Source organism: Balearica regulorum, chromosome 3 (assembly GCF_011004875.1).
Source record: "Balearica regulorum gibbericeps isolate bBalReg1 chromosome 3, bBalReg1.pri, whole genome shotgun sequence".
NCBI classification, from domain to species: domain Eukaryota; kingdom Metazoa; phylum Chordata; class Aves; order Gruiformes; family Gruidae; genus Balearica; species Balearica regulorum.
In genome coordinates this window covers 66,645,782-66,672,210 of record NC_046186.1, presented here as the reverse complement: position 1 = coordinate 66,672,210, position 26,429 = coordinate 66,645,782, and the positions used below count along the sequence as shown (strand labels likewise).

At 38.4% G+C, this 26,429-nt stretch overlaps 1 protein-coding gene across 5 annotated transcripts in view; it reads right to left on the bottom strand.

The window, feature by feature from the left end:
• The window catches only part of ADGRG6 (adhesion G protein-coupled receptor G6), a 117,601-nt gene that overhangs the window by 46,355 nt on the left and 44,817 nt on the right, over nt 1-26,429 (bottom strand). For 4 of the 5 annotated variants that reach the window (XM_075748265.1, XM_075748262.1, XM_075748264.1 and 1 more), the window contains 7 exons: nt 25,777-26,118; nt 19,526-20,146; nt 14,622-14,690; nt 11,435-11,518; nt 4,131-4,216; nt 3,219-3,271; nt 3,085-3,138 (listed from right to left, as the gene is read on the bottom strand). In XM_075748265.1, coding sequence (XP_075604380.1) covers nt 3,085-3,138; nt 3,219-3,271; nt 4,131-4,216; nt 11,435-11,518; nt 14,622-14,690; nt 19,526-20,146; nt 25,777-26,118 — 1,309 coding nt within the window. The remainder of the gene's footprint in view (nt 1-3,084; nt 3,139-3,218; nt 3,272-4,130; nt 4,217-11,434; nt 11,519-14,621; nt 14,691-19,525; nt 20,147-25,776; nt 26,119-26,429) is intronic. The other variant, XM_075748266.1, reaches the window with a different exon arrangement.

Here is a 26,429-nt window from a genome sequence, read left to right as displayed (position 1 = left end):
CTCTAATGATTTTTCCTCTTTCACTTGCAAGAAGACTAGGTGGGGAGACTGATAACAGAAGTTCCTTGATAAGGTAGCAGTGTGGTAAATAAGGCTTCAAGCAAAGCAAAATGCATACAAAAGGTTGGGAAAGGTTTTGGGTTTGTTTTGTTTTGTTGTTTGGGGCTTTTTAAACTGTTTCATAAAATACTAACCCAAAAGGTAAGGAAAAAAGATGTGATCTGAATGATAAGAATATGATCTGACATAAAGAGAGGGAAAACTTCTCAAAGAGCAATTTAAAGAATTATGATAGTGCCTTAGAAACCAGACGGCTATGATCTTGTGGAAAATTTAGAAAAAGAGACATAAAGTTTAGTGAGCTAGAGTATGTTCTAATATGTTCTGTTCTGTAAAAGATAAAGTTAAGGCCATGATACTTAGGAGTTAGGTCTTAAATTTTAACTGTGAAGTGAAATTCTGTTCAGATGAACATGAAGGTAAATGGAATACAAAGTACTTACAGACTAAGGGAAATAATGGAATGTCTGAATCTGCAACAGATTTATTCTTGGCTATCCAAAATGGAGAAATAAGAAAATCTTTGGACAACTATTCACAGGAATAATTTATAGGATTATTTAATTAATAGAAACTGTATGAAATCACACTGTGAGCAAGTTACATACAAGAACTCTGCCATAATATTTCAGTGCATCACCTGAGTAATGAGAAATTAACGTTACTTCCATCAGGGATTAAAAACTTCCAACCTGTAACATGCTCAGTTTTTACACCACAAAACATTACTCCGGTGTTTTGTAGGATTTCCTTAGAATCTCACCCAGGACAGATCCAAGAAAGTGGAAAACCTAACAAAGTATCTTAAAATCAGTGATCAGGAAGTAGTAGAAAAAAGCTTTCTGGATCTTCAGAAATTCAACAGATTTCTTCCTTGCAAAATCTAGAAACAGCTGTGTGAACCTCAAAGAACTGGAAACCTCGTGACTAAACCCAGGAACACTGAAGACTACTGGGAAGGTGATCCTTCTTTTGTTTCAGAAGGGAAGCAATGTACAATGATAGACATACTCAGAAGACCTAAAGGTGGGAGAACGCCAACTTTTCCCAAATGTTTCTCTTGTAAGAGGTAAACAATGCATGAAAATATATGCAAAAAAAATACATGAAAAAACAGCAAAAAATGCTGTGTATATATATTTCTACATATGTATATGTGCATATACAATGTGTAAATAGTGTAGTTTTTGTTAATCACATATCATGTAGCTCAATTACATTTTTAATTATCCCTGTGTTACCCCTACTGGGTTGCTAGGTTGGGCAGGATCTTGACTTCTCTCTTTTTTTTTTTTTTCCTTTTCTAAGAAATCATGCACAGCATAACAATCCTGATTATTTGGAGAACAGTAACATTTTGTGTGACATGATTAGCATTTATACTAAATTATTCAGAATGATGACAAAATACCATTTGGCCTCGACACAAAGTGCACTAGAGCCCATGAGAAGACCAGTTGCTCATTAGACCAGGCCTACCTTGAAAAACTGTATGTCATATTACGAACATGTAATTCCATTGTCTCTGAAATTACATATGATGAGCAAAGTAAATAGGGATGAGGTTACTTCCCTGTAACAATGATACATTATTAGAAGTAATTTAGTGCCATATTCACTGTATGTCAGAAAGGGAGGGAAAAGAAAGGGAAAGGAAAAGGGAAAGGGAAAGGGAAAGGGAAAGGGAAAGGGAAAGGGAAAGGGAAAGGGAAAGGGAAAGGAAACAAAATCCAGAGGACAGGATGGCAGGAAGATAAAATGAGAAGAAATCATGTGTGCAGTCTAGGGGAGAACAGATGCTGACAAGCTGGGCTGCTAGTCTCATAAAAGATGCAGGAATAAGGATGGAGAAAAGCTTTACACTCCTCAGCAGTCTTGGATTGTTGGTAAGACCTGAGGCATGGTCTCCACTTAAAAGGTTTTGCTGGCATAACCGTATCATTTGGAAGTGTGAAAAAAAAATCCCACCCACATCACTACACCCTACTGCAAATGTAGGTCAAGCAGCAAAATAGCCCATTCAGAGACTGAATTTACACTATACCAGTTAAATGGTTTTGCCAATAAAAGCTGTCTTTCTGCTGTGGGTGTGTGGGAAGGAGATAGTACCTTTTACAAATCTCTTCACATCTAGGTAAACTCTGTAGAAAACTGGAAGCATCAGTAACTACTTCCTGATGGTAAATTGGGAATACTGGGCTGTCTTAGAAATTAAAAAGCCCAGCTGTTATCATGGAAGTTCTCAGGAGTCAGCAGTTAAAGTCCTTTCCTACAGGACTTTTGCCTGCACTGCAAAAAGATACATCCTATACCCACTTGTTGCCCATTCCTCACAAGACTAATTATGTTTTGGTTTCCTCTCCTTAATTTGGTCCTAAGATTCACTCCCTCCCCATATATCCCTCAGAAATCAGCCTGCTGCTTTCAAAGAAATCCCCCGAGGCTCAATTTTCAGGGGGTGTGACCTATCTAACTTTATTGCTGTGTTTGAGGCCATCCCAACTCCAGTGCCTCTGAGCCCAGCAGAAGTCAGGAAATGAGAGCATATGGTAAATAGTTTAACTCACACTAGTTTGGCGTTCAATTCTAGCATGATTATTCAGTGTTTTGCATCTAGTAAGATGTCTGTTAACTCAAAAGGCTCTGGTTCAAGAGAATAAATGCAGTGACAGTGGATAGATACCAGTGTACCAAAGCCTGGTGCTAAAGAAAGCTGGGTACTCCATACCACATATATATGGTATGTCTATTCAGTTTTGTGACAGATGAAACCTGAGCTCTGAAAAAAATGATCTGTTAAGGTTTAAAGCTCAGTAGGTTTAAACCAAAACAAACACAATAACCAGTATGAGGTTTCTGAGCACATCCAGAGCACTCAGCTCGCCAGCAGTCATATATTTACAGACTGGCAGCATATGCCCAATAATAGACAATGAATCCAATAACAGACAATAAAGCCTGTTGTAAAGCCACTTGTAATAGCAGCCGTTGCCTCTATCAAGAAAATATCTTTTAAAACGTTACCTTTTAATACTTCTTTTTTCTCTTACTCCCTCTTTTATGGAGCCAGGGTGAATGCTATAAAAGAAATAAACATTAATTAGGGTGCGCTAATTCTCAAAAAGAATATAGGATAAACATCTTCCCCCTTCATTTACCTGATATTGACCACATACACAGTGTAATTCCAGTTCTGGAAAGTACGGTTAAGCTGAAAGACAGGAAGACATTGATCACATGAATGGTGAGATGTTAATGGGGCTCTTTGTGGCTTAAGGCAGAGTTAGAGTTTCACCCTACTCCCCCTTGAGAAATCTCCTTCAGTTTTTCAAAGTAAAGAGAACACTCTCCCATTTTAGTGAGGATTGTTATATTAGATGTACAACTGGTAGTGAGAGATGTGGGCTTTTCTACTGACAGAAGGAAATCTCTATAAGGTCATGACACAGTGAAAAGGTGAGTGCACAGGATGCTGAACTTCTCATTCTCTCCCTCTCTTCCTCATCTTAAATTCTCAGAAACACTTTGATTAGAAAAGATTTACAGACAAAACAACAGGGTCAATTTTCACCTAAAAGTCTACAACCTTATGATGATCTTTTTTTCAGGCCTTTGTACTATGTATTCTGAGCAGGCAATGGCTGCTCAGTTTGCCCCTTGGGGAACACTTTTGCATAGTCTGCTAGGGCCAAGTGACGCCTTTCTAGATTCTTTGGCGCAGGCACCTACGTACTCCGCCTGGCTACTGCTGCAAAGAGAACAACCCTGGCAGGTGTGGATGGCCGTGTTTCTGGCTGTAGATGAGTATATGTGGTTTCCTTCGCTTCTGAAAGCTGAAAGCCTCAAGGTTTATTAAAAGAAAAATAAAGAATAATTGCCATATATTTATGACATCATATTTTCATGTAAGTAGTTGGTATAAAGACTGCTTACAGATTGTGTGAGTGCCACTATGTGAACTGTTGAAAAGGACAGAATATCTGTATTATTTTTTTTCCCCTTTTCAGATTGATAACATCAATGGGGCAGATTCATATATGTAATCACACAGGAAAGAAAACTTAACTTACCCATTCTGCAACCACATCATGTACTTTCGACACCGAGTTGGAGGTGGAACTAAAGACAGTTATAGATATCCTGTAGAATAGCCCACCTGTCCATTAAAAAAAAGCATTATAATGTGAGAAGCTGAGCAAATTTACCTTTTGAATAAAAAGACTTTAGTTTCTTTCATCATTCTTCATGATGAATATGAAGATTTGGCTGAACCCCAGATACAAGGACACCTCAAGGTCTTGTTGGCATTACACAAGTTTGGAGTGAACAAGCACTGCAGGTTTGGGCCCATTCTCACTAGTCCTGTCAAATTAGACAAGAATTCCCTCCCCCTCCATATTTTTAGAGACACTTGAAATGCAACATGGAAACTCACAAACAATGTCCATAGAAATAGTATTTTGCATATGCCTTTAATGTGGTGTGTAAAAGCAAGATCATGAAAATGTCATTAATTTAAAAAATAATCATAATTACTGAAGTCTGTAACATGGATAAATTCTGCTCTCAGTTGTATTGTTATAGTCCAGAATTCAACCACTGCAGATTAGACTTAAAACTTTGTGAGAGCGGATAAGGCTCATAAATTGAAAGCAACAAGATAGCTGAGGACAGAATTAGGTAGGAGAAGGGATATCCAGGTCTCGTTTTCACAGCACAGTCTGCTCTCGGGCCTGGAAATAGCCAGATAGTAGAAGAACCCACAGCAGCTTTACAAAACTGGCAGCTGAACAAACCATCTTTCAGTCACAAAATGTGTAACGCTTGGCTTGGAGCAATTTTATATTCAGTAAAATTACTTTGAAATGGCACTGGATAAATATAAATTCTCTTTAAGCTCATGTTGGTAGGCAGCATTACAAGATTTCACATCTAATAAATAACATCAAAGCATTTCATAGTTATCCTCTGTGTTAAAAGTCTATACTTTCACAAGTCAAATTTTTTTCATTAAGCTACTAAAAATTCTGTATGCTCTAGTTGGATAAAATTTCCCAGGATGCGGGGGAGGTTTAAGAGCTTTTGGATCAATTCAGTTGCATGTATGTGCACATGTGGCATGGCTTGGTTCAGGGCTGTTACCAAATGAAGTTGTGGGTCTCGGTCACAGATACATGTATTTATATAAATCTTATGGAAATCTTACAGAGACACTACATAGGACAGAACAGGACATGACAACAATTATACAGAACTCCCCTTCTGTCTCTGGCTTGTAAAGGAACTGCTCTATCTTTTTGAGTCTAAATAAAAGACCTTTTATTCTAGGTGGAGCAAATGTCATCATTTTACAACTCATAGATAATCATTTTACAAGAGCTTGAATAAAAGCATCCGGAAAAAAATGCGAAGTCAATATTTCCCAGTTTAATTGTGCATATTGGTTACTATCCTATTCATGAGCTGGCTTGAGTATTGTTCTCTCTTTTCATTATGGAATTGACCATGTGATCACTGAGATTAGTATGAAAATTCCTCTGTGATAAAATACTAAAGAATCAATTTCTTGCAAGAAGATGGTTTACCAGTTACCTTCTTTGGTAAGCTATGATTAAATTTTAGATATGAGTAAAATAAACTTGCTTCCCTTTTAATTTATTGGGTTTTTTTCCCTCCCATAACTCACCAGATGCACAAATTTGGTATGCACTTTGATCTGAAAAAGTATTTTAGTTTGTTATTATTACTGTGATAGTTTCAAATAAAAAAGAGAAAAAATAAGTCTTTGGAAGTAGAAACTTGGACTTTGAGCAAGCTGAAAACACTTGCAAGACCTGGATCTCATTTGTATGTATATATCTCTGTATATACATATTTTCAATTTTATATGTATAATGTACCTTTTATATGTGCTATACAGATACAAACATACAGAAAGTGTGCATTATATATATTCTCACACATTCATGTATAATCATATATATAATTATAACCTTATTTATATCATTATGTATATGGACAAAATCACCTTAATATAGGAATATGCAAAGTATTTTTAAAATCGAACACAGTAACTACAAACTATTCAACAGCTTCAAGATCTCCACCAGATGGTGACCCAAAGCATGTTTTAATGAGGTGAAAAAAGAACGAGAACAAAGAACTAATCTACATTTTAAAGCACTCTCAGGAGACTGCAGTGGCAGCTAGTGAAAACTAAAAAGGATTTCTCACTCTCCAAATTAAACAGTGGAAATCCCACCTCAAAATGCTGAATGAAAAATAAATATTTTTATGGGCAGAAAATTGATGAAAAGTAGCCAAAGATAATTTGAAAAAGGAGGAAAAAAAGAACCTGGAAAAACAATTCTCCCCACACCCACCACCAACTACAAAAATATAATGATCAATTAAATACCAGGATTGTTTGATTTTAATTCTGTTGGGCAAATTATCCAAAAGTTTCTTTTAGAAAATCTTTGCTTTTTGAAAGTTAAATCCTTAAAATATATTAAGATTGTAAGTGAAAAACATTCATAAAATCTGTAACAATAAAATGTCATAAAAATACACAAAATACATGGCAACCCAATATATTATCCTCACAGTCCCATGAGAGCTGTCTTAGAGAAGTACACAAAAATTAGAAATCACGTGTTAATGACATTTACTATCACTATGATGTTACAAATTCCCTTCTACTAGAGTTAAATTACTATTCCAAAATCTTTTCATATGCTAAATGGAGCTATATCTAAAGGATGAAAGCCAGCTACTTCTATGTTCAGTCTACCAAGTGAATATCTAATAGATAAGACGATCTGTTTTTTTTTCTATATGTAACTTAGCAGCTTGACATACTGTAGTTGACCTCAGGTCGACACAGGCAGCCCAGGGCAGTGGAGTAACATAAACAAGATAAAAAGACTGCAGGAGAGCTAGTAAGTTGATTCAGTGGTGGGTAAGGGGTGGTATTTTGGCTTGTCCCAGATGGTAAATTGGCCAAGGAATGAACATGTGCCGAAACTGATGACTGATGGTACATTACAGAAGAAACTGGCATTTGGGACTGCAGGAAGGAGTGATGGATTGTGGCTGCAAGTGTCATCAGACTGTCCTTCAAGATCGTCTCTTTGTGCTGAATAATAACTCCACTGTATGAAGATGGCAAAGGTATCACATCATTCATTACTGCAGTTCTTGATGACGCCAAAATAGAAGAGAGGTTTGCAAAATGTCCATAATCAGCATTTTCAAAATCCAAGGCGTGAGTACTAGCAATATTCAGAGAAGGCACTCCTTCTCTGTCCTTGCTAAAGGATCCATACACCTCCCCTTCCGAATCCCATTTGGAAAGCCTCAATATGTTTGTTGATGTCAGAACAGCAGAATTCCTTATGTCTTCATTATCACCAATGATTTCTTGTTCTACTGCCCACAGAGAGTATCTCAGACTGTCCCCTTGATTTTCAATGGAGTTGTGTCCTAAAACAACTTGATGACTTCTCAGTGCTACTGTTGTTGGCAAGCTTAACTCTGCTACATCCCACTGAGGGATCAGGCTTGGAGAAACTGTATCAAGATGATTCCAAAAACTTTGCGGGAGCGGAGGTGTGGAGTAGCTGTTAGGAGGTGCACTGACTCTGAATTTTGAGTCTGAATGAAGAAGGTTCCTTAATTCCAAAGACAGTGTCATTGGAAGGAAGGCAGAACTCATCAAACTGAGGTTTTTAAAAAAAACACCTGCATCTAGCTGAACTTTACTTCTTGCTTTATCAGTAGTATTTGTTACAGCATCATTTGCTGAAAGACTTTGAGACTGTAGTGATCCATGTGTTCTTGTACTGTTTACCAAATTCTTAACTGGTGTATTGATCAAGAAAGCAGATTGGCTATGCCTTGAACATGAAGGCTGGCTTCCTGAATGTGTTGGAAGGACAGAAACAAGCTGCTGCCTATTGTGTAGGGAAGTCACATTGGTTTGATTACTCACTATGTCAGTTCCAATTTGTATGGGCAAACTATCAAATATCATTAATTTTTCTGTGGAGTTTTCAAGTACCTTATCAAAGGGACTTACCTGTACCCGTACAGAGGGTTGACTCAAAGGAGCTTCCGGGGAAGGGAAAGGAAAATCAAAATACGATTTGCTGTTGGAAGACATGGTTAGGTTTTCAAAGTTCATTGTTGACTGCCACTGCAATATTATGGTGTCATTACTTTCTGAAATTCTCTTTGAAAGGCCTGGAATAAATGAACTAAAGATTTGTGTTTCCAAAGCTGATGCATGACTAGGGAAGTTCGTTTCTTCAGCCCTGTGACCTAATAATCTAATGGCAGATGTTTGTTCAGAGATACTGTCAGACTTAGCAGATGAACTAATGGACGGCAATCTCTCTGTTGGGGAAGAAAGCAGTTCATTAAATGAGAACCACCATTTTTCTGATGGCTCCCCAGAAAGCACTGGAGATGCTTCTTTCAAATGATAGGAAACTGTCCAGAATCTTGGTGTTAGAGAAGGGGAAATATCTACATATTTTGTTGGAAAATCCAAGTAACCTGAGTCCCAGGAGTTGCCAACTCTATTCATGTTCTCTGGCTCTAATATGGAAAAAGCTGACTCTTCACTTTCATTACTATTATGAAATGCATCTAAATTGTTCTCCAGTAGTCCGTTTCTGAGGCTCTCACTTGGCTTTTGAAAATATACTGAATTTTTTAAATAGTGAGACCAGTAATTGCTATTAGATATAAATATGCTGTCACTTTCCAAATATATGTTAGTCAACAACGGTTGATAAACAGGCAGAGTAGTTACAACATGCTTAAATGCTGAGCTTGTCCAGCCTGTTCCTACCAGAAGCGCTGAAAATGCTAGTAGCTCTCTACTGTGTCCTAGGACTGAATCTGTCAGTTGGATGTGAGGCATAAATTTTGTGTATGTTTTTTTCATGTTTTGAAAAAAAGTTGTTGGGTTTGCACATGGAGTCTCCACAGAGGTTAAATTTGTAATGCCTCCTGAATGATGTTCCTTAATGTGCATAGATTTTCTAAAATGAAATTCACTGTTTGCTGCTAACGTAGAAAAAGTTCTCCTATCTGCATTGCCTTCTATCATTTCCAGGTAAAAATTTTCAGGTGCAAAGTCCAGCAAATCTAGCCTACTTTTTTTGAATGATGATTTCTCCTCTGTAGGTGATATAGGTAAGCTAGAAAGAGAATGATGTCTGTCTTCTTGAATGTCAGAGGTGATGTGATGATGAAATACAGTCTCACTCCACCAACTCACAGGCTCCAAGGCGTTGCTTATAGGCATAAAATTGGAGGACAAATGTCCAATGCTGTTCGAGGACAAAATCCACATGGTTTCTTTCGTGTGTTCGTAAGCAGCGCTGCTGCTAATGAGCGAGCGGAACGCTGACTCAGAGTCAGAATGATCTAGCCCACCTGCCAGAGCCAGCGCTAGCTCTCCGTTAGGGTTTCTGCTTTGAAGAAGAGGAACGGCTGCTTTCACAGAAGGCTCTGTAACAGCATCTGCTGCATCAGGAGTGCCATGAAATGAGCTTCTAGAACCATTCAAAATATTTTCATTTGGTAACTGATTCATCACAGTATTACGTAGGTCACTTTTTTCTGTAAAAGCAGCCAAAGTATGGTTGCTGGTCTCCTCAGGAGCAGCTGATGTGGACACCGTTGGAAGAAACAAGCTGTACGTGTTTTTTCTCTCTCGGTTCTCATCTGCTGAGTTTTTACTGAAACGGAGAGGCCTTTGTTTCACTGGCCAAATAATTGGGGTTGAGATAATTCCTATGGTTTTGACCCCTTCTATCTTAGACTCTTGCTGCCTCTGTGGTCGTGAATGGGAAGATTCAGGTGAATTTCTCTTCATTCTGAAGATAACCGTAGCAGGAAGTCTGAATTCCTGCAGGTCTGTGTGTAGTAAGCCACATAGTTAATGGATTAAAGAAAATAATGCACCTTAACTGTCTGTTCTTGGCTGTCTGCTCTTGGTCTAAAAACCATTTTACCAAAATTGATGCCAGTTAGCTGAGTGAAAGTTTAATTTGCTTCTACTGTAAATGAATTTGGCTTATTTTTCTTAGTCTTTCTACTTTCTTTTGGGAGTTTCAAAGCCAAAGAAAGGACTTAATTGTCCAGGTTTTATTCATACTAATATTAATAAAGCATTCAATTCCTTCTGTAGTTACAAAAATCAAAGAAGTTAACTGTTCATAGTGAAGATAGAGTGAGTGGCTCCACAAAACCAAAAAAGCACAGTTTGGAAGAAATTTTCAACATTTTCTTCTTACTTCTACAGCTTAGTAAATCCAAATAGGCTGAATTCAGATAAATTCTTTCACATTGTCTACTGTGCTGCCTGATTGACAACGTACAAGAAATGATCTGCCAAGAGAAAAAATACTCCAAGAATTTTAAATCCTACAGTAACAACTGATGCATTTGAAGAAAAAAAAAAAAAAAAAGGGGGTGGGGGAAAACCAAACCCAGATTCTAATTTCTTTCTGGGGAGCACACTGAAAAAATAAAAAAGTTTTACAAAAAATATCTTTAAGCCTCAGATGAAAATGGCAGAAATCTATCTCTGTGATATTAATAATGTTTAACAACTATCTTTAACCAACTAGCAAATATTTTAGCAGCACCTCACAAAATGATGCTCAGCCTCTAGGAGATAGTGATATCATAGAATTTGAAAAAACCTCAGAAGAAATCCCCGCTTTTTCCCTGTGCTAATAATAGGTTCATTTACTAGCTTATTTTTTCCCTTAATCTTTCTAAATGAAAAGTAAACGATATCTGATACTGTCAACATTTTCCCTAGTAAAGTCTGATCCAGCTCATCTTGAAGTCAGTGGAAAGATTCCTGTTGACTCAGTGGAAGTGGCTTTGCTCCATAGGAACGATTCCACTTGGCTCCTGCACCTGACTAGTGAGGAACAGACAATCCCAGCATACTACCACCCTGGCTGCACCAGCAGGAGCTACGCAGTGCCTCACAATCTGCAGCCTTAAAACATTTCAATAGCATGGTTCTTTTCAGACCCTTTTTAAAACAATCCCTCTCCCTTGCCTCGTTCTTTGCATGGGTAAATACAATGGGTGACACAAAGTGAGTCCCTTTCGCACAAGAGCCAGGTGAAGGTGATACAAATAAACACCAAGTTTGGTTCTGTTCTCATTTACACCATTCTTACATGGTCCAGTGAAGTTACTCCTGATTTATTTCAGTGTAAATGAGATCAGAACTGAGACATGATCCTTGACATTATGATACTATGAAAAATACACCTTAAAATACAATAAATTTGCTCTAGACACAGTACAAGGAAAAATGTAACACAGGATTTCTTACCATTGTTTGGCTTATCGTTTCTATTAGTATCGGGCATGTTAGTGGTGACAGTGGGTGGTGTAGGAGTAGTAGCATTTACAGTAGCTGGTAATAAAGATGAGAAAGAGGTGAACTTGAATGAAATATGAATGTTAATGAGGTAAGACAAAATGGGAACAACGCATGACAATGTAAAATGAAACCATCTACACACAATGCCATAAATGTTAAATAAACACATTACTTTTTCTGCACAAAGTGATGAATGGATATGAACTGAGGTCCCAATCCTGCAATCTTCACTTTCACTGACTTCAGTGGGAGTTTTGCCAGTGTAAGGGTTGCAAGATCAGTCCTGTACTGCTTTCATAAACTCAAAAGCCTCTTATGAGAGCTTCAGATCCAAACAGCTGTGCAAAGACCAGAAAATAGATTTCATAAGGTCTAAGATGCATGCATTTAGAATATTGCTTGTGAAAACAATAGATGTCCCTACTCAGGGATTGAAGACGATGAACAAATGTGAAACTAAAATGCCCATGTAAGGATCCAATTAATTCCATTGAAGTCCATACAATGAAGAGAATTAAAATCAGACTTGAAACAATTGGAGTAGAAAATATATTTTGAAAACTTCATGTAGGATCTCAGCTGTACTGTTCCCACTGACACTATCAGGAGTCATCCCACACAACCCTGGCAAATGTTTCCCAGGAGAACCAGCTAGAATACTTCTCAAATTCAGAGTGAGGAGCCAAAACTGCAAATTTCCCCCACAGTGGAGTGGGAGGGTATACACGCTAGAGGAATTCAAATATGTCACTAAATTTTCAGTTTGGAAAATAATTTAATTTTATCTAGTAACTCCCTGGGAATGCAAATCCACTCACTGACAGATTTCTTTTTTTACTGAAAGCGCTTTTTAAAACATGAAGGTTGGTGCAGTATAATCTCACAGTGTTACACATCCTTTGCAGGTTTTGACCAACAACCAGCCTGGAAAGGTTAAGCAATTGCATTTTAGTCAAGAAACTGCACTTTCGATTTTGTATGAGGTTGTTTAGTGTTTGGAGTCTGAAAGTCACAAAGTTGGGTCTCCGCCTAGGGAGCAGGTTCAGGTTTCAGTGAAACAAGAAACTTTGGGAAAAAGAAGGAAGAGTTGGAGACTGCAGCAAACAGGTTGTAATTGGGAAAGTGAATATATAAAGTGACACCCTATAATACAAAAAAACCCTTTTCTTCCATGTAAATTCAGGGCTGTATTATCTGAGAGACAAGTTTTAAGGCTTCTTACTGATTGCATCTTCCAGCCAACACTGTTAAAGGAGACATCTTCCAGTGAATGAAAATATTTGTTAAGCATAATGGAGAAAACGGCTCTTTCATCAGACTGCAGCTGACATAATCTGGCATCCACAAACTTTGTTACTGGTGCTATTGCACAACTCACAACAAACAAACAAAAAAAGAATCCAAACTCGCCTCTCAGTTTAAAATGTCTGCAGTGCTGACAGAAATAGACAGACAGACAGACATCTTTTTATAATTTTCACTATTATGATACTAATGATGATGACGAGGAACAGGGTAAATCTGATCTGCCACTTCCAAAGTGACACAGAACACCAGTGACATTGTGCCAAACACTTTTCAGAGAAGGAAAGACTATTATCTTCATGGAAGTACTCGTAGTGCTTATTGAAGATGTGATGGTCTAAGAATTTAAGAGAGGTAAGTTTGAAAGGCAGCATCTTTTATTAGAGGCAGTATCTTCTACTAGACAAGTTAATAAAGCTGGAAGAAAGGATGAGGCTTTTAGAAACGCAGGCTTGTCTTGCTGAAAGTGTGTCCATTTCTGGAGCCGTATTAGCTGATCTAATGAAAGATATTCTCTCTCCTTTCACACCATGGCATTTTGACAGAGGAAAACTCTCAGAGTTCTTCCAAGAGAATAGACAAAGATCTTTGTATGGTGGCTGTATTACCCCTTACATATAAAAAGGCTAATACTGAATAACTGTTGCTGTCACATTTACCTAAGGTATTCCAGTAGTCGTATTTAGATCATATTGTGCTTTGTGAATATGATGCCTGAAAATTACTGTTTGAAATCTGACTATGGACATAACTGGCATTTCACTTTCCCTGTGCAGACCAGTTTGATACACTCCGACACCCTGAACCAAATTTATCTCAGGAAAATCTGGAAGAAGTACACTGAAGACTGACAGAAATATCTTACTGGCTTCCCAAGCAGAGTGCATTTTCCTTTTTACTTTTAAGCTAAATCTGATTTACTTGTAAATGTCAGTTTTGAAAGAGTTCTGAGACTTCCTCCTCGCCTTCTATATTTTATTCTCCCCTGACTCCATCCTCCACCATTCATCTTGAAAAGGGTTACTTACACACCTAGACATTACTTTTGGTGCAGCTGCTGCTGTAATTAAAGTTTAACATAGCATGCCACCTCATTAGCAGGTCTGTGTTCATAAAGGTATTGTGGAAATGGGCTGATGTTGTTCATGTCAAGCATTTTTATAGAACTTCAGCCTCTAAGCAGAGCGGAAGGAATTAACTGTCCTTGCATGTCCAGTGATTCATATGGCATGGAAATCTTCAGGATTCACCTATTCCTTGCATTCAACTGAGCTGACCTTTCAAGAGACCTTATGAATTCATATATGTGGTGATTTTCACAATATTAAACCATGACTAAGTGCTGTAACAGGTGTTTTGTTAACTGCTGGATTTTGCAGTTGGATGTTAATTTTTTACCTGCTAATCTCAAAGTATCTAGCCTCAAAACAGCTTATTGGAAAAAAAAAAAAAAAAAAGAATAATAGTCAGTTCCTTTATTTACATCTGCTCATTTTTTATTTACAGATATATCTGCTTCTTATCCTGGTTAATATTTTACTGTCAAAATGTACAGGAGGAAAAGAGGTGGAGAAAGAAATTAAAGCAATTGATTAATTCAGTTTTAATATAATGGAGACTATTTGGAAAATGTATTATCAAGGGATAATCCATATAATGGATGTACAGGACACCTACACACTTGATGAGACTAAAGAATTCCTTTCTTTGCTATTTTTTATGACAGTTCACCCTTTTAAAAACAATAATAAAAAAGAAATGGAATAAAAAAAATTAAGGACAATAAAGATTTAACAAAGATGAAACTGTGAAAATGACCTAGTCTTCTTACCTTGGCAAAGGCTTCCCAGGTTTGCACAACTGGTTGGTTCAATTGCAGAAGAGGGAATTAGGTATGAGCCTTTAGAAAAAGAAAGTACAATAATTAGAAAGTTTTGGCTGCTGGGCATAAAACTACCACGTCTCTAAATATATTATATCTTGCAGTGACATGGTCCTCTTAATTTCTCTCAGTGGCAGAATGATACCGCCATTTGCCTATAAGACTTATGTGTTTTCATTTTCTGTTGCTGCTGAGGTATCCATGAAAACCCCGCAGACTTGCAAGTTACAGTCACTTACATCTCCTCCTCTGGTTTTCTTAGCTTTCGCTAAACAACTTCCCATTAAATGAAGGCAGCTTGCATGCACTCTGTGAAATAGCTTTCAGCAGAGGGGTCAGGATGGCTGTAGGATTTATGCAATCTTTATGAGTAATAACACGCGCCTTGGAGAAGTAGCCACTCTGCTGCTGTAGCACAGGTTACCCACCACACGCTTCTGAGTAATCTGGCTGTGACAGACACCAACCAGAGAAAAAGTGATTAAACCTGTTCCTCTGCCCAGGGTGTGGCCATGATTAATATCCTGGTATGCATGATTTATAAGCAGATAATGTTATAAGTTTGTACCTCTACTGAATTATTCATAACAACAGGCACACGCTTTGATGATCTGGAGACAAAACCAGGGCATATAAGAGTGGCTACAGAAAAAGAACTGGTGAAACTGCATTAATTACACTTTGTGTATCCCAGCAGTTCAGCTGCAGATACAGCTGCTTTTGCACACTGTGTTGAAAATAATGGGGCCATAGAGCATGGCATAATCGGCCTTGCCCTTTTGGCTTTTGCTTTACCACTTCAGAATCATATTGATTCAATGAGGTTCTCTCATGAAACATTGTATCCTTCCATAAAATTAAAGAGCCACCACCCATCAGCTCGTAAAGATAGCGAGGAAAATATTTCCTGTGATGCAAGAACAGATGAAGCATGGGGCCTCAATACAGAAGTCATCACATCACAGATACCATTACATGTACAAGGCAGAATTTAAAACATTTGATCCTCAACAAGTATTAAAGCTCAGCATTTAATTTTTTTTTTTCAAATGGATTAAGAGATACAGTCAAATTCACCTCCTTGGTGCGCTTCCCATGAACTCCAGAAAGGATATGCTAAGTGAACATACTATCTCCTGCGTGAGATTTTCCTCTCCCCCCCCCAATATATTTGCTCATATTAAACAGTCAATATCAAAATCTGCTGTAAGTTATCTCCTCTTGGTACTGTATCATTGAAAGATTGCCTAAAAATTGGCTTGGAAAATCTGTGGACCTTCATATGTTCTTCAGTGAGTATTTAAAAAAAAGATCATGATTTTATTTGGTGAAACTAAAAAAAAAAATCCAATCCAACTTTACAACACACTTAAGTCAGAAGACTGTATACTTTAAAGACGAGTATTTTCAGTGAATATATTCAATAAACTCTTTTAAGTTTTAATTGGGTTGAATTCTGGTCAGACTAGACTTTCCCTCAGTGTCCACTAAAGAAAATATAATGATTTGGATGCAAAAAGATAAGCTACTTTATGAAGTCAAGTGGCATGGTCAGTAACGTGAACATCACACATGGACCTGTATTACAGATACTTTGTGTGATATACCTCACTCACTTCAAATGTCTAACACTCAGACATCCATATCTGCTCGTCACACCAGACTTTCTTTATAGTCAGTGGAGAGGAACAGGCACTCCTACAGCAAAAAACTTCTGACTTCACTGAGACATCTTCTCCAGTATGAGATGCGCTGACCTTTGGACCAGCCTTTTTCATTCCACTATTAATAAACAGCGCTGAGGGCAATGAGCTCAGCCTGAAACATCATTCAGCTGCGTAAGGCAGACGGATCCCACCCTGAGTTCAATCTGACAGCGAAGTTAAGGATTCCTCTGGCCTTTGGGAATGAAGGACTCGTACGAAGTGTAAACAAAGGAAATGCAATTGCAAGCGTGGACAGACATGCGGCCACGTTACCCTTAAACTGAGTAGATCATACCCTGCTATAGGTGTAGCCAGTGCAGGCTCCAAAATCAGCACCAGAAGTTGATTAAATGCTCCTCAGTTTGCCTGCACTGAGCTCTGAACTGGTGGTGTTACACCGCTATCGTTACCTAGGCTACTTATTTTAAAATTAGTCTGGATACTGAGGCTGTGTACATATACCTTTAAATGCAAGCCGTGTGAAGGTACGGCAATAAAAACAGAATTCCGTCAAGTCTTCCAGAAACACCCCACCATGATTGCACAGCTGTGAAAACATTAGTCTAAGGAATAAATTAGGAGAAGGTAAAACTATGAAAAGATTATCTGGAACAATTTGCCAGTGTTTTTATGCTTCATAAATCTACTTGTAAAAGCTTTGTCTGAAAAACCATGAAAATAATACCCCTTGAAAATGTAAGCACTGTTCAAGAACAGATATGTTGAGATCACTGCTAAATGCTTGGTTTGTTGGGTTTTTTTAAGTTACATGCCGCTTCCTGGGGAAGCATTATTGGAGCTGTGCACAAACCTCTTTTCTGCATAAATCCTTCCATCGCTGCTAAATGAAGCCTAATCAGTCAGAGTCATCTCTCCACTGTCAGTGGTTTATTCATGGTCGATAGCCTGACTCATCAACTCTCCTGCTGAAGGCTGGTTTTACAATGAAGGCTTTTATTCAAGGAGATGAAAGGAAGAAAATTCTAACAATTCCATCTCTGGGATTAGTAACCATTTTTGAAATGGCAATGCACCCAGTATTTTCTTTAGGAAATACTCTGGTTCAGGAAAGCCTATATCATAGGGGGTGATCTAACATTTTCGAAAGAAAAAGATTGACTAGTGAGTTAGTTTTCTCATAGGCTTAGTTAGAGGAAGTAACAATGCTTATACATAGATACACTTGAAGTGGCTTGATAGACATCTGGGCCTAACACACAAAAGCTAGTGTACGTTTTCTAAAATAATGTTCTGCTGAAAGAACAGAACTGCTGAACAATGACATCCCAAGGAATAAAGTTGTGGAATGAAAATAAGTGTATTGTTTCTATGACAACAGCTGTGATATTACATTTGTGTCACAGGACTGTACAGTCTTTAACAGAAAGAAGGACAAGAGCCCATACTCCAGTCAAAATTAAATGAGACTGCAACATTACAGAGGCCTTGGTAGGTTGTGGTAGTCTTCATGGTATAAGCATGTAAGAGCAATGAGATTTTCTGGGAAGTTATTTTCTGTCAGATCAGTTCATGCTGATGCAAAAGCTGCAACTTTTCTGTCCAGAATGCCTTCATCAGTCATGGTCAATGTTTAGATCAGCCTTTTCTTTGTTCTGGTAGAGAAGTGAAGGCACCTAGTTGATCCTGTTTTTATAGAGGTGTTGCTTAATTTTTTTTAGCAGAGGCATGCCAAGAGCTGTCCCAGCGAGTCTAGCTGCAAATGAGTACCTCACGTTTTGGTTTGATTAAACTAAAGCAAGAAAGATGGGGTTTTTTAGCCACCTTAATCCCTCATGAGCTATTAGATACAGAAACTATCATGCCTTAATGATACCAGCTTCTGGCGTCACTCCTTAAGCTAAAGATTCTCAGAGCACTAACAGATGCTCTGTCAGGAGATGCTTATATTGACACTACTTAAACTATGTTTAAACTAATAAGTAGTAGGGTGTCAGAGGAGCAAGACGGCAAAATTGGAGAGGACAACATTAGATATGAAGATACTCCACATGGTTGAGAAAGAACCAATATTTGTAATGATTTACTTTGATGTTTTTGTTTGTTTGTTTGTTTTTAAATGTGTATTTGCTACAATAGGAGGGCTCAAACTCTGTTGACATGGAGCTTGATAACAGTTGATTTTCACAAGCATCATATGTGCATGTACATGCTACTGCTGGCCATAATTCAGATTTTCCCCTATGCATTTGACAATTATCCAAATATCTCTAAAGTTGTTACTAACCAAAACATTCTTTAAAAGAAAATAAAAATGATCCAAAGTGACAAAGATTTTTCAGGCTTTTTTGGGGTTTTTTTGGTTTGCTTTTTCTTTTTTTTTTTGTCTGGAAAAAACCTGATCCAGTCAAAAATTGTCAACCAGCTGTAATAACACATTCATATATAAAAATTACACCTGGACACTTATGAGATTCGTTTGAGCCATGAAATGAGAATAGGTTGGACAATGTACTAAAATTTATCTTCTGGAGTAATCTACAGGAAGACCGACCTTCAGTAATTACCAATTAAAAGGACTGATAATATGTCATCAGGAAGATAAAACCCAGTAATTTTGATCTAAAACTCTTTCTTCCTGTCTGCCTCCTCTAATTTAATCTTTTCTCCTACTTTTCTGTCTCATGTGCAATGTTGTTTAGTTACTGCTTTTGCTGGCTCTGCACACACAGCACAAGGCTAGTAAGTGCTCCTTCTGGCTATTCAAAGGGCCAAAGCGCAGGTATAAAACCATTTACTAAATGGTTAGTTAACACCCTTTTTTTTTTCTCCAGAGACCACTGTAATCTTACTTGAGGCTAGCAGGTACTTGCCTGTTATCCCCATTCAGTGTGAGTAGAAGGCCAATAAACAAACGGTGTAGGAAGATCTTTGATCTGCAGATAATTTCAAGCAGCAACTCAATATACTTAGGGGACTTGTTCTTTTCCTTTAGGGAATCAACTCTATACCCTTTCAAAGCCTCTGTGTACGGTAAGAGTTGAGCTGAAGTCTAAGAAAGGTAAGACCTAGCTATTTTCTTTCACAGGAACTCTTTTTTTTTTTTCCATGTTGGTATATAATCTGTTCAGCACAATGCAGAAGTGGGGAGGGAAAAAAAGCAAAAAAGATTTGGCAAGGCATACTCACCACAACTCAAATTGTTTTCTGCTTTCAGTGCTGAAGTTGGAATACTCCAGAATTCATTTTCCCAGTCTACAATGTTTCCTTTCACATCGCAGCTGAGGTTGGCCAGTGTTTGCGCATTCATGGTGAAATTCCAGAGGCGGAAGTTGTAAATGTCCCCATTTAGAGAGCTCACTTCATTGCTGTTAGAGCCCAGCACCAGCCTCCCGTTTCCAGGGATAACTTTGCCAAAGATACCCGGACAGTACACTATATGATAGGTGCTTTTGGCATATATACCTATACTGCCCGAGAAGCTATCCCCTACGACACAGAGCTGTTGAAAGGTTCCCGTGAAAAACTCTGCATTTCGGGGCAATGCATTCTCCAGAATGCACTGCGTGCCTGAGACGGACAGAAAATGGCCTTTTGTGGTCTTCCCAAAGCTGAAGAATTCTGTTGACAGCGCATCGGTGTAGGAGAAAACCTTCCAGTCGTCGTTGTCATCGCTGCTGCCCTTGGTAGCTTCAAAGCAGAGTGTAAACTGGCTAAGCTCTGGCACTGACACCGTCTCTGCCACAGACACAGCGTCGACATCGGGAACCTGGGGAATGATGACTTTCTGATTCCTCAGAGACACAGCGACTAGAACCAAGAGCAGATAAATAAATTAGCAACAACAACAACAACAAAATCATCACATAGAAATAAAGGCAGCAGGGGTTAAAGTAACATTCATTAAATCAAACATTCATCAGGTGGTTTTTATCACTGTAATATAACACCAGCACACACGAAGGGGAATTTGGCTTAGGAGTGCACTCAGCTGAAAATATGCAGAGTTCATTTTCAACGGCACGGAGACTGCTGAGCTACACACAGTTAAGAACCCCTCAAGTTGCATTAAGAGCAATTTGGACATATTGCCTACTAACTTCCAACTCTGCCTCAGTTCACTTCATAAAAATCACTACTCATGCATCTAGTAAGGGTGCATTAGGCAATGGAATAAACTAGCTATTTGAAAAACACAGTATGACTTGCTTTTAATATATATTATTTTAATTACTTGTCTGCATTACACCAATGAAGTTCAGGCCTTGGTTCTTTTAATTATCGCAAGAGAAGAAAGCCCCCATTACATTCCGTGGCAAACTGAAGACTTTTGTTCCTGAATTCAGCTAGTGGGTTTCTGCAAAGCATTAGGCATCTTCTTATTTTGTCCCCGGCAGCCTTCTGGTTGAATACTGCAATCGTGTGTTTATGAATATATTCAAGCTGCTCACTCTTTGCTAATATTTGGGTCAGCAGTTTTGGATTTTGCACAAGTATCTAGAAATGGCTAGTCCTCTTGCAAATATGCACCGCAGTAAGGGATTTAGGCATGGGCAGAATTACTCTGTCTCTAATCATTATTAAGTATTCTCATTTGCACTGGCAAAATGGCAGTCACCAAATGTGAAAAACAGTATCATATGACATGCTTTTTCCCCATGGGTATATTAATGACAATTCACTCCGCTTTGGAGCACATTATTTTTCAAAATAAAGTGTCAATATGCTCAGTTTTATTGGCATACTTATGGCAGCAAAATCATTCTAGTAAATTCCTCCACAGAAAGAAGTTTCAGGTTGTCAGTCGTGCAAAGGCATCAAAGTCAACAAGCCCAGATTGCAGCAGCCCTCAATTTTACTTCTAGCTCCGCAGTTCTGTGGCAGACTCCAGCAAATGTCTGCTACCTCTTTCACACATTTCCACAGAGTATATGCTGGAAGTGAAACCGTTTGTTGCGAGACCTGAAGAATAACTACCACAGCAGTTAATCCCTAGTCTCCCTTGGGATTTTTAAGTGATGCCGTAACACATACATTAATTAGTACACCTGTTCCCTTCTCAGAATGAAATAAAAACCTTTGAATATGAGAGGGTGAGATGTGAGGGAAGGGTGACTGTCATGCCACACTCGGGAAAAGACAGATACCTGGTGTATAAGGATTCTGTGGAGTCAGTGGTATTGCAATTTCCCTTTGCCAGCTGCTTGCAAAGACTCAGCTCCAAACTACCATATTTGGATATACACAAGGACATAATTTGACCAATATATTACATAGTAAAATAACATAAAGCATTGCACTTTATTTGCCAACCCAGCAACTGGAGAATGGGAGGGAAGAGAGAAAAATACTGGGCTTTTATAGTTACTGGATTTACTTCATAGATTTTTTTTTCTTCCCAAGGGCAAAAGTATGTTGTAACAATTTTATAGATAGAAAATGTGTTCAACTCTCCATTGAAAACAGGGGCATTTTTTTCGTGGGTTAATTATACTGTAAGCTTCTTTACGTAACATGGAAAGTGTTCCAGAAGAAGTATAAGGATTCAAGACGACTTGAAAAAGAAGAAAGCTCATTCATATGAGCACTGTCCAGTCTGTGTTAGGGTGGTCAGGAGAGTTCTGGACCACCTGGTCACATTTAAACAGTATAGGAAGAGAAATAAACAGGGAGGATCTTGCTCTGGTACCAAACAAGTCTACTCAACTTTACTATACTCATCTGACAGATTTAACCACTGGCATCTTTCCCTGAAAGGACAAAACTGACAAGTATTTTTGTTCGTGTGGAGAAAACTGAATCCTGCCATCAGCATTAAGTGCAGATCTCTTTCCTGATTACTGTTGCACAGCCAGTCATCATATCGATGAATTTCAGATGTTAGTATTGAAGAAACTGGTTATTCTCTGAGGAAGAATACACATACATTGTTGGAATACTCATCCAAGTGTTTAGACTACTTTCAGAATGATGTTAAATCGTTTCTGTTAGGAAGATAACTAGATTACCATGAACAAGGGTTTTTTTGGACACATTGCTATTTACTCATGAAGAATATACAAAAGTCTTGGCAGCCCGGACACAGCAGGAGTGACCAGCAACAGCAGCTCACTGTTCTGAGATCCACATCTGCCTTTACAGGAGTGTTGGGATGACACGAAGCCTGCCTGTGCTGCTTTTCAGGGCCCCTAGCTTACCTGCAGCCCACTCTCTCACATCTCATACACCTATAAGGAAGCCAGGACTCTCTATATTGTATTTTACAATCCCTTGCAGGGAAAACTCTTTCCTGTCAGTTGATGGGCTTTTCAGCACGGTTCAGTGCTTGAGTGGTGGCTTCTGCTGTTCCTAGCTTCCCGGCTTTCATCTGCTCTTTCACTGATGCTGGAAGAAATGCATCCACTTTAATGAGGGCTGCAAAAGTCTACATACCAAATACCTGTTTGAGAGGTTTTTTGTTACTACAGCACTGAATTGTGCTTTTAAGGTGGGCTACTGCAGTACTACTCAACTGCGTGCTAATTTTACATGACACCATCTCAAGCATTTCTGTGCTAACAGAGGTCTGTTGGCTCTCCTTCCTCTCTTCTTGGCGACTGAGTGACTTCTGCTCACCAGTGGAGCTATTACTTACGCAGTTAACTATTACTAGAAAATTATTTAACACACCAGATCTTCACCTGATGCAAATTGACCTAATTCCCCTACGAGTAGCAAAGCTGCATTTGTTTACTGCAGCTGAGGATATGGCCCATCCATCTGCTGTTGGTGTGTTGCAGGAGGTGACAACCAGGAAAGCCAGTGTTTGTGGCAGGTGGCCAACTTGTTATGGATAACAGGATGTGCTCTGTGAAACTCAGTTTGAAACTGCTCTTACATAAAACCGAGCAGTCACAAATAAAAGCTGTTCTATTCTCAGCTAATTCCCTCCCAAAATTCACTTGCTCTCTTACACTTGTCTTTCCCCACATATATTTTGTCTTGTGTACGTATTGTATATTAGGACATAATATTAATGTCTTTTTAAATTCCACTTCTAGATAGCAAATTGCTGTGTGTCTTTGAACGGTCCTTTACAACTTTGCATTACTTTGTGAAGTTCAAAATCGAACAAACTATTTAATTTTATTATTTACATACGATCATTTCTGAGAAATGAAAGAAAATATGACTACAACACTGTTCCCCTTGCTCTGGTAGAAATTAATGATTTTGCCCAGGTATCATGTCTGCAGTACTAACAACGTGTCAGCTTGACAAAGGAGCTTTGAAACTCCACTGGGTACCTGAAGTGAGGGGGTGTGCAATCTCTCCGATGGCTTTGGGAACTCTTTGCAAGGACAGGAGAGCGTAGCACTGGTATCTGCCATGCAGATGCATCTTAATTTCAGTGTGTGCGTGCGTTGATGTCCCATCGTCTACACGCTTTTAAAACTTGCAAGGAAAGCAGTATATTATCATCCCTTTACCAAGCCCCTTTGCTGTAGCCATTGCCAGGTTAAATGTTGCCATGATCTTCTGAACTCAATGTAATTGCACAACTGTGGGCAACGGGCAGAATATAGTTGTAATCTGCCCTAGATGCATGCAGACAGCTCTCCTGGCTGATATCAGGTGAGAGTTACAGATTCGGACTAATGAAACAAAATTCAGCAGCCTTAGTCTAGATGCTTAACAGCAGGCTTTAGCATAGAGTTTCTCAGCTAATATATATATGTGAAACATTAAAATATGAGTCACTGGTGAAGGTCACTAATACCTTTAGTCACACTGGGCAGTAGTTGTCTTATTCAAAATGAAAGGATATCTTCCAAGACTATTTAACTTTAATAGTGCTGTCCATGAATGTAAGGTACTATTCAATTTGGCATGGAGGAAATATTTTTGTTTTCATAAAAATACAGTACCTATAAGTACATATACACAAATAGTTTTCTGACTACGTCTGTGGACCTTTCCTCTCCTCCTCATTTAACAGACCTGAGGGCAACACTGCATCTTTCAATTTGAGTTGTAAGTCATCTTATCGCTTATAGTCATACATAAACATTAAAATATTAAAGAAGAATAAAAGAATAAATCATTTTGCATAATCTGATTGCATATAATTTTTTATGATCCACTTGATTTTACAGCTTCTTACAACACAGCAAGAGCTGCTATTTTCAAACAGAGAAACATTTCAGAAAATTTGCCTTCACTTTCAGAAGAGAATGGGTGCTCCTAGAATTGTTACTACATTCATTTCATCAGCATGAAAGGACCTCAGTAGAAAGAAGTATTTTTAGTTCTTCTGGTATGATGTTATCTTTTTTTTTTGTTTTCAGAACTGCACACAAATTTTGCTGGAATAATCAGGACTACTTTTGTCTTATAATTCCTGGGGGTTCCTATCTTATTTTTAAATATATGATATGTATAATAAATATTTTTTAAAAAAAAATCATGAGGAAGATGTGCTTGTGACTGAAGACATAACTGCAAACCTCCCTGCTCTGTGTTTCTACAGCAGCCAGTCAACCAACAGAAGGTAAGTGGGCTACAATAATATAAATGCTTGATGCAATACTAGTATTTGGTGTGTGACTTCAACAAAAAGAAAGCCTACTGAGAGCATGCAACTATAAACTGTAACCCTGAAGTGGAATGCATGGTGGGTAGCATATGGGGCCTGTAAATGATCATCCTAATGCCCTCTGTTACCTCGCTGCCCTTTACTCTCAGGTGAGAGCAACTTCTTATTAATGCTTTAAACAACAAAACAAGCATCGGTCACCTGTAATTTGTACCCTCATCTTCTAGGGGGAAAAGCACGAGTGTCTTTTTCTTTTTACAGTTGTTCAGCTTTTAAAATTCAAGCATTCTAATGATTTGAGGAAGGGAAAGAAAGGTCAAGGAACTGAAAGGAAAAGTAGCCATTTTGCAATTCCAGTTCCTCCCTGGGAATTTGTTCTACCCTCTGGAAGAACCCCTGGGAAGTTCTGCCTTCTGCACAACTCCTCCTCACTGTTGGGCATTTCACTGGGCCAGAGGTCCGGGCTGGCCTTATTTCCGGCTCAACTGAATTCCCTCTCATGCTCTCCTTAAGATTTCTATGTCCCTCTGCTGGTACGCTGACCTGAAGGACTGGTGTCCTGCCTCCAAATCCTCTAGCATAAATCTGCAGGGAGAGGCATTATTAGGCCTAAAATCTTTGCATGTGAAAAATTTTTCTAACACACTTGATGTCATGTCTCAGAATAAAATAATTCATTTTCATTGAAAGAAATATAAATTAGTTAAACAAACATACAAGAGAACTCTGTAGTTTTACTCTGCAGCCTCCCCATCTTTTCCCTTCTCACAGAGGGCTTGATTCCTTTGGGAAGTGTCATTCTAACCCTTACAGGACCTTCCTTCTAACACCTATAAGACGGATGAAATGCTTTGGGTTTACTTACTTCGTACATAGCTGGCATTAAAACCTTTCTTTTGGATACTGAAGTCACTTTTAAATGACACAATCATTTCATTTCCGGTAGAGTTATAGGATAATCCTTTGGCAGTGATGCCACAAAGATTCATTGGACTTTCTCCATTGTCTAATGTCAGTGAATCATAAATGCAGCCCGGAGCTTCTTCAATGTCAAAATCGATAAATGTTAGCTGTATGATGAATCCATGAGGTGCTCGGATGATCCACTTGCATGCTTGGCTGTTGGGATAATCACTGGGGAAGCACGGAGAAGTGAAAACTCCAGAAGGGTCAGTTAGCACGATCCTACAGTCATAGCATCCATGAGCTGGCAATAAAAACACAGAAAGGCTGGAGGTCAGGAAGAGAGATAACAGGAAAGTAGTAATCAACACAGTAACTAAATCTATTTCTATACAGAAAAACATTAACAGAGATAGGAGGAAAAAAGGCAGAAAAAGGCCTGGTTTGTAGTGGGCAAAATGCTGCAGGAATAGCACAGCAAAAGAATATTTTATATGAGAAATCCTACACAAAAGAAATAGAAATTAGACTGCTAAATATTAATTTGTGTGCACAATATATATCTGCTATGTATATTGACAAAGGCAAAGCAAAAGCAACATTTTTGGATTCAGA